This window comes from Rana temporaria, chromosome 10 (assembly GCF_905171775.1).
Source record: "Rana temporaria chromosome 10, aRanTem1.1, whole genome shotgun sequence".
Classification (NCBI taxonomy): Eukaryota; Metazoa; Chordata; class Amphibia; order Anura; family Ranidae; genus Rana; species Rana temporaria.
In genome coordinates this window covers 88,770,580-88,779,610 of record NC_053498.1, presented here as the reverse complement: position 1 = coordinate 88,779,610, position 9,031 = coordinate 88,770,580, and the positions used below count along the sequence as shown (strand labels likewise).

At 46.2% G+C, this 9,031-nt stretch overlaps 1 protein-coding gene across 1 annotated transcript in view; it reads left to right on the top strand.

Annotated features, from left to right (window-relative positions):
* The first annotated feature begins 1,035 nt into the window (after positions 1–1,035).
* MYADM (myeloid associated differentiation marker) overlaps positions 1,036–9,031 on the top strand; it is a 39,838-nt gene continuing 31,842 nt past the window's right edge. The window contains exon 1 of the mRNA XM_040325673.1: positions 1,036–1,144. Coding sequence (XP_040181607.1) covers positions 1,051–1,144 — 94 coding nt within the window. The 5' untranslated portion in view covers positions 1,036–1,050. The remainder of the gene's footprint in view (positions 1,145–9,031) is intronic.

Sequence of the window (9,031 nt, the reverse complement as noted above, 5' to 3'; positions counted from 1 at the left end):
TTGAAAACAAATAAATAGATTAGAATGAAAAATGTCTGTGTTGTAGGATCACGCCTAATTACACATGCCAACACATATTACATGTGTTGACACATTGTGGTGTCATTCATTTTGAGCAGCACCTTAAAGGGGTTGTAAACAAAAAAAAATATTTTTTTAAAATAACAAACATATCATACTTACTTCACTGTGCAGCTCGTTTTGCACAGAGTGGCCCCGATCCACGTCTTCTGGGGTCCCTCGGCGGCTGTCTCTGTTCCTCCCCGCAAGAACTACACAGATTCATGCGAGAGAGCTCGCATTGTGTGCACTTCCTGTTAGTCTGGCCGGGAACAGGAAAACTGAATTTCCTGTACCACGCGTGGTACCTGGCCGGAATGACAGGACTCCAGGAGGCAGGAGGAGGAGCTTGGCCAAGCTACAGCCTGGGAAGGGGAAGTTGGGGGCCCCAGGCCAGCTCGGGGGCCCCAAGCAATTGTTTTGCCTGTCCTGTAGCGACGGGCCTGGCTGCGCTGCTTTCAATCCATCCGCTCTAGCTAATCAGCGGCCAGGCGCGGGGCCAGGCGCGGGACTTTTGAGGGGTCAGGTAAGTATAACGGGGGGCCGGTATACTCTGAAGTTTTTTCACCTTAATGCATAGAATTCATTAAGGTGAATTTTTTTTTACCTTTACAACTCCTTTAACATACTAACGCAACACATGGCAATGCACTGGAGTGCACTGCAACAAACATTTTGAGACATCAGATTTTTGGAATGATTTGGTGTGTAGGAAGCCCATTTATTTAATAGGCCTTTTTTTTTTTTAGAGAGAAAGATTGAATATTTTTTAGGATAAAATTGTCATGAGATACAATAATCCATCTTTGTGAATTGATCTTGTGAACAGTTACTTAGTTCTCTCCCTGAAAAGATGACTAAATATTGCTTCTGAAGGGACCGTGTGCATGCTCACATCTTTTCGCAAGGCTCTTTATAACCAAGTTCTCTGCAAAAGTCGTCTATTTAGCTGGAGGCTGACACTTTCCCCCCAGTCCCTTGACTTTGTGTATGTGTCTTACAACCGCACCCACCCAGCAGCGGTTCTCATTCACTTCTCCCCCCTGGCTGGCCGAGCACAGAGCTTTGTGTAGGGAGCAGAGAGGTGAGTACTGACAACTATACTAACCAATCTTCGTACAATTTCACATCTGTACAGGATTGCATTCACCTACCTTATGGGTGTGGGCTCTTAGAGTCTTGTATGTTATATTGTATCAATGTTGTTTCTGGCAAAACTTGGCAAACATATGTGCAAAGGTTTTATCTTTACTTTTATTTTGTATGGTCATTATTTGTATTTGTTATGTAGATGAGGGCTGTGGCTGCGTGTAGTGCTAGACAGGGATGTGTCCAGATGTGGCTACAAGTTGTACACTTTGTATACAAGCTGCAGTAAGTTGGTGTACAATGATGCTGTGTAGATCCGTGTTTGTATACTTTTTGTTTGTTTGTTTGTAAGCTCTATAGATCAGTGTTGTGTACTTTTTGTACACAAGCTGCAATACATATACGTACAATGATACTATACATCAGTGTTGTGTACTTTTTGATACACATTGTAGTAAGTATATGTACAATAATATACTCCATTACAGGGGTAGGCAACCTTTTGAGCACAGTGTGACGACAAATGTTTTCAAAGAAATTGAGCGTACCGATTTTATAACAACAAAATGTAAACTTTACACTTTCAGTCACGAAAATGTTTTTTTTTTTTTTATAAAGTAAATGCTGTAAACTACTTTAGTAGTGAAAAATTAACATCCTGCACTCTCACACCTCAGATCAGCCCCAACTCATGCACCTTCACACCCCAGACCACCTTACCACCCTGCAGATCTGCCCCACCACCGTACCACCCTGCTCATCTGTCCCACCACTATACCACCCTGCTCTTCTGCTCCCCCAATGTTTCCCCTTTTTTATCTGCCCCACCACTGAACCATCTTCTCACCTGTCCTAACACTGAACTTATCTGCTCATCTGCCCCACCAATATAACCCCCTTTTCTCATCTGCCCCACCACTGTACCTCCATGCACATCTGCTCCACCACTGAACCCCTTGCTCTTCTGGCCCACCACTGTAACCCCCTGCTCATGTGTTCAGCTAATGTACCTCATTTCTCCTATGTATTGGGTTGCCAACTCATCCCTTTAAAACATTACACAGGTTCTGAGGCTAATTTAATGCAAATAAGGCACCAAGTGAGTTTAATTACCTCCTTAATCAGCCACAGAACCTGTGTAATTAATATGTGTTCTGTTTTAAAGGGATGAGTTGGCAACCCTACCTATGTACCCTCTGCCCCACCGCTGTAACCCCCTGCCCCACCACTGAACCTCCCCCTGCTCATCTGCCCCATCACTGTACCCCTTGCTTTTCTGTCCCACTGCTGAACCCCCTTCTCATCCCTCCAACCACTGTACCTTCTGCACATATGTCCAACCACTGTAACCCTCCCTGCTCACCTGCCCCATCAATGTACCCCTTTTCTCATCTGCCCCATCACTTTACTTCCCTACACATCTGCTCCACCGCCATATCCCCATGCTCTTCTGTCTCACTACTGAATCACCTTCTCATCTGTCCTAACACTAAACCCATCTGCCGCACCACTGTAACCTGCTTTCTCATCTGCCCCACCAATGTACCTCCTGCACATCTGTCTCACCTCTGTTCCCCCTGCTCTCCTGCCACACCATTGTAACCTCCTTTCACATTTGCCCTACTGCTCAGCCCCATCACTAAACCCCTGCTACTCGCCTGGCCCATCACTGTACCCCCCTGCTCATCTGGACCACTGCTGAACCCCCTTCTCCTCTCTTCCACTACTGTACCTCCCTGCGCATCTGCCCCACCTGCTCTTCTGTTTCACCACTGAACCCCTCCTGCTCATTTTCCCAAACGCTGTACCCTCCTGCTCATCTGCTCCACCGTTGTACCTTCTTCTCATCTATGATCTGCAGAAAGGTGAAAGGAAGCAGAGATGAGACATATCTACCTGTCCTGGCACACCCATCCTGTGGTGCAGAGGGGTTCAGTAGTAAGTGGTGCAGAGGGGTTCAGTAGTAAGTGGTGCAGAGGGGTTCAGTAGTAAGTGGTGCAGAGGGGTTCAGTAGTAAGTGGTGCAGAGGGGTTCAGTAGTAAGTGGTTCAGTAGTAAGTGATGCAAAGTTCAGGAATAATTTCAACAAAGTTCCTAGAAGCTGACCAGTAATTCCACAAACTTTCACCTGATTGTGGTTTTCTCAATCAAAGTGAAATCCCTTCCTTCTGAGATTGGTAGTGGCAACCAAGTGAGTCATTTTCCTCCAGATGGTGGGCGGGGCTAGCAGGACAGTGATTGGCTTTAGCAGTGGCCAAGTCATCTTCCTGGAAACAGGGACCACCCCCTCTGGCAGAATTGCACCCAATCTCTTTCCCATCACAAGAGCTGCTACAGCAAAGTTAAACCAAACAATGTTTTCCATCTTTTACAATGTGTGGGGGCAAAGTGCCTCTCCCTCAGTGCAAGTGTAGTGAACTCTGAGATTGGAATGCATTAGTGTCTCACTGACACTTCCCTGCGCTGCTCTGCTGCTGGAGAGGGAGTCAAGTGTCGGCAAAAGAGGCTTTGTGCGTCGTTTGCGGCACCAGTGTTGGGGGTTGCCTACCCCTGCTCCATAGATCAGTGTTTGTTGTACACTTTAGATACAAGCTGTAGTACATACAATACTATACAGATCAGTGTTTGTAAACTTTGTATACAAGCTGCGGTAAATACAGTATATGTATATTTATACTACATATCAGTGTTGTAAACATTTGGATAGACGCTTACGTAGGTTTATATACAGTAATCTACTGTGTAGACATGTGTTGTTCACTTTGGATACAAGCTTTAGTAAGTTTATTTACAATAAGACCCCTTTCACACTGGGGCATTTTTCAGGTGTTTCAGTGCTAAAAATAGAACCTGTAAAGCAACTCTCATGCCTCCCCTAGTATGAAAGCCTGAGTACTTTCACACTGGTGCTTACAGGATGAACAAAAAAAGTCCTGCAAGCAGCATCTTTGGGGCGGTGCGGGAGCAGTGTATACAGCGCGCCCAAAACGCCCTGCCCATTGAAATGAAAGCGCTTTTGGCAGGGCCACAACACGGGTGCTTTTTAACACTTTCTTTACCTGCTAGCGGGGGTTAACAGCGCCCTGCTAGTGGCCGAAAAGCGGCGCTAAAACAACAGTAAATCGCTGCTAAAACTAGTGGCGCTTTACTGCAAATGCACCCCTGCCACAGTGTGAAGGTGGCCTTAACTATACACCTACCATAATATTTTATATATGTGTGTGTGTGTGTGTGTGTGTATGTATGTATGTGTATATATATATATATATATATATATAATATATAATATATAATGTTTTGTGTAATTGGTTTGCACAGAGCAGCCCAAATCCTCCTCTTCCCGTGTCTCTCTTCGGTGCTCCTGGTCCCTCCCTCCTGTATCCATTCAGAAATGGAGCCACGGCCCGGCCCCCTTTCTCTCCTCATTGGCTAACTGACTTTTGACCAATGGGGCCATGCTGCTGTCTAAGCCAATGAGGAGGGGAGTTCCGGACAGCCGAGTCTCATACAACAAAGCTGGATCTAGATGGGGCTCGGGTAATTATTAGGGGGGAGCTGCACACAGAAGGCTTTTTATATTCATGCATAGAATGCATCAAGAGGAAAAAAAAAACTTCTGCCTTTACAACCACTTTAAAAGAACCAGTGGGTAGAGGAGAATCCTCTTATAATGGATGTTGGACATTAATTATAATTTCCTTTTAAAGCCCAACTCCAGCTAAAACTTTGGGACCTTAAGGTGGTAGTAAACTCTTTATTTTTAAAAACAATTGTACCTACAGGCAGGGTGGACATAAATCCAATGATTTTTTAAAAACAATCCTATTTTATTTTTTTTACATCAAATTTATTTTAATAAAATGCTTCTGGAGTAAAAATCTATTTAAATATATTTTTTATTTAAGATGCTTTAATTAATTTATTCAGCATGAAATGGAGTTTAGTTATGTAGCACAAGGCTACATATTCTGCAATCTTTACATTTTTTTGGTAAACTAATTTAATGAATGCAAGCTAACATAACATGCACTGCATTGATGCATTCACACAATTTTACATTGACCATTAGATAAAGCTTCAGGTACATTCCTTTATCCCATTGTTTTGCAAATCTATGTACACTAAAAACTGTATAATTGAATTGGTTTTGATGTTGCTGTTTTACTTGCCTAACAGCTTATAACCGCTTATATTTCTAAAATAGGAAACTTTTGTTTTGTTTGCAAATATTAAAGATTCTAACTACCAGCAAGAATAAGTCCTTACATTTAAAGAGCACCTGTCATTTCAGATCCATCATGGGAGCGCCTGTTAGTGGGAATTCACTCTCCTGTTACCGCCACGTCCCTCACCTTGTTGTGTCACTGCTGCATCACCAGCCGTCCCATTAAAGTTAATGGGACTGTCGGTGAGTCAACAGCGGGTCAGAGGAGCAGGACAGAAAGGACAGTTTATCTTTATAAATTTTCATTTAAATCAAGCATTTTTTTTCTAGTGATCTAAATCGTGATTTAAATCAAATCCACCCTGCCTACAGGTAAACGTATAATAAGGCTTACCTGTTGGTTATATGCATATCTCCTAAACGTGCACCATGTTGAAGATATTCTACTGAGCAACAGCTAATGATGTCACCAGCGCATGCGCTCTGAAGGAACGGAATACCCGTGCCATTCCTTCAGAGCTCTGTGCCATGGTATTCCTTCAGAGCTCTGTGCCACAGCCTGAGAACCCGACAGGAAGACCGAGTGAACATGGAAGCCTCTGCAACGGTGAAAGGGCAGGGCCAGTGATGGAGCATTAGTGCAGTAGGAAGGGGCAGGGCCATTGATGGAGCATTAGTGCAGTAGGAAGGGGCGGGGCAAGTGATGGAGCATTAGTGCTGTAGGAAGGGGCAGGGCCATTGACGGAGCAGTAGGAAGGGACAGGGCCATTGACGGAGCAGTAGGAAGGGGCAGGGCCAGTGATGGAGCATTAGTGCAGTAGGAAGGGGCAGGGCCAGTGGTGGAGCATTAGTGCAGTAGGAAAGGGCAGGGCCAGTGATGGAGCATTAGTGCAGTAGTAAGGGGCAGGGCCAGTGATGGAGCATTTGTGCTGTAGCAAGGGGCAGGGCCAGTGATGGAGCATTAGTGCAGTAGGAAGGGGCAGGGCCAGTGATGGAGCATTAGTGCAGTAGGAAGGGGCAGGGCCAGTGATGGAGCATTAGTCAGCTAGCAAAGGGCAGGGCCAGTGATGGAGCATTAGTGCAGTAGGAAGGGGCAGGGCCAGTGATGGAGCATTTGTGCTGTAGCAAGGGGCAGGGCCAGTGATGGAGCATTAGTGCAGTAGGAAGGGGCAGGGCCAGTGATGGAGCATTAGTGCAGTAGGAAGGGGCAGGGCCAGTGATGGAGCATTAGTCAGCTAGCAAAGGGCAGGGCCAGTGATGGAGCATTAGTGCAGTAGGAAGGGGCAGGGCCAGTGATGGAGCATTTGTGCTGTAGCAAGGGGCAGGGCCAGTGATGGAGCATTAGTGCAGTAGGAAGGGGCAGGGCCAGTGATGGAGCATTAGTGCAGTAGGAAGGGGCAGGGCCAGTGATGGAGCATTAGTCAGCTAGCAAAGGGCAGGGCCAGTGATGGAGCATTAGTGCAGTAGGAAGGGGCAGGGCCAGTGATGGAGCATTAGTGCAGTAGGAAGGGGCAGGGCCAGTGATGGAGCATTAGTGCAATAGGAAGGGGCAGGGCCAGTGATGATGGAGTAGTAAGGTAGGAAAGGGCATGGCCAGTGATGGAGCAATAGTATGATGGGAAGGAGCAGGGCCAGTGATGGAGCAGTAGGAAAGGGCAGGGCTTGTGGTGGGGTAGTAGTAAGTTAGAAAGTGACAGGGCCAGTGATGGAGCAATAGTAAGGTAGAAAGTGGAAGTGCTATTAAACAGGATGCTGGTAAGTACTGGCACTCAGATTTATAGCGGTGGAGGGGTGCTATATTTGGTGTGGGTTGCACCATTCATGCACGTGGATGTGCCTTCTAATAAAAAAAACACAGGTTTAATGAAAAATTCTCACCATGGGCTTGCTTTCAGCGCTAGTTCTAGTTGCAGCATTGGTTGGCAGGTCTCTCTGCTGCTTGGCAAACTCGTTGGTGGTATCAGGCACATACAGCAGGGAAACCCACGTTGTTGCCTGCACACTGCCACTTACACTGGCGTTGATTTACTCTTGTTTATTTAGCACCAGCTTTGCAGCTTTTCTCGCATCACAGTTACATCAGCTTTAGAAAAGGGAAGGGATTATGACCATAAGTGGACAAGTAATGCAATAGCTGGCAGCCGGCCATTGTACAATCTGCTTTGCTGTGCATCTGGCAGGGTGAGCCCAAGTCTTGTGTAAAAAAAAAAAAAAAAAAACACAATTTTACATACAAACTTTTTATATACAGTATATATCATAATAGTTGATTATATCAGGGTGTTGTATAAAAATACAATTACGGTACAGATGTCTAGCTAATTATCACAGATCAGCCAATCTATATAGTTACACTTCACAAAATATGAAAGATGGCGTAGCACATTATTTATGTTAGAGATGTGGCAATGTTCATATGCTCGATTGTTCAATAAAATCCATTTTAAATGTATATGGCCACAGTGCAGTTTCAGGGAAAAAAGCTGTACCGTTTTTTGTTCGCAAAGAAATGGTTATCAGTGTCATTTGTGCCTGTGTTTATCTGTTTCTCTTTCCCAAATCATCAAAGCTGGACAGGTCGGAGCCTTGAAGGCATTTGAATGATCAATGATCCTCCCCCAGCCTAGATGCACACATCTGCCTTGCTGCTGGCCATCCCTCTACAATGGTCCTGGTATGACCCTATGAGCCATTTCCTGAGTGTCTTCAACCTCGACTGCACAGACTTTGCATGAAAGATTAGGCCAGGGTGTCAAATTCAAATATTTGTGTAGAGTGGAAGAGGGTTAGATCTTTAGATGGGAGCAAGGCAGGCTGAATTGGAGCATGTATCCTTTAAATATAAAGTAAACTTTCCATGCCAAACAGAAGGTCCACTTTTTTTGTTTTGCAAGCTCCGTGCCGCTCCCTCAAATGCAAAAAATAAAATAAAAGCCATTTGTTAACAAAGCGATTGTCTGAAAAAATGTATTTTGGCCTAGGTCTCTGAAGCTTCCAGGAGGCATGGGTGACCTTACCCTGCCCTACCGAAGGACTGGGAGCTCAAAATCCCACGATGATGCACTCCAACCCATCTCAAGAGTGTAATTATTGTGGGATTTTGAGTTCCCAGTCCTTTGCTAATCAGGGCCGATCCTAGGCGGGGTGCACCGGGTGCTCCGCACCCAGGTGCTGCAGAGGTGGGGGCGCCGAAGCTCCAAAGTGCTCCCCTCCCTCCTCCTTGTCTGTGTCCAGAGGCGGAGCGCATGATGCTGTGGATCCCCATCCCGCTTGTTCTCGCCGCTGTCAACAGCGCATACCTCCCGCTATCCCCAGAATCCGGGATGGGTACCACAGCGGAGCCTAGAACTGGAACACGTTCTAGTACTAAGCTCCTCTAATTCATTCTGTCCGGTGTGCATGGAGCAGTCTCCTGTCTGCCCGCCCCCTCTGCGTGTGTCAGCTCTTTTCCCATAGGTGGTGTGATGAGAGGGTTCTGGGTTGGCCGGTGCTGCTGCTAATCATCCCGTGCACTCCCAGAAATGCTCTCCTCCAAGTAACCAAAGATGCCACGTATGCCCCGCCCCCTGTATTGTGCGTCTGCTCCCAGTGCGCCCGAGCTACAGGGATCTATTGGACAAGTACTGATCTATGGGGACACCTGATGTGGGGGGCTCTGATGGGGGACACCTGCTGTCGGGGGGGGGGGGGCTCTGATGGGGGACACCTGCTGTCGGGG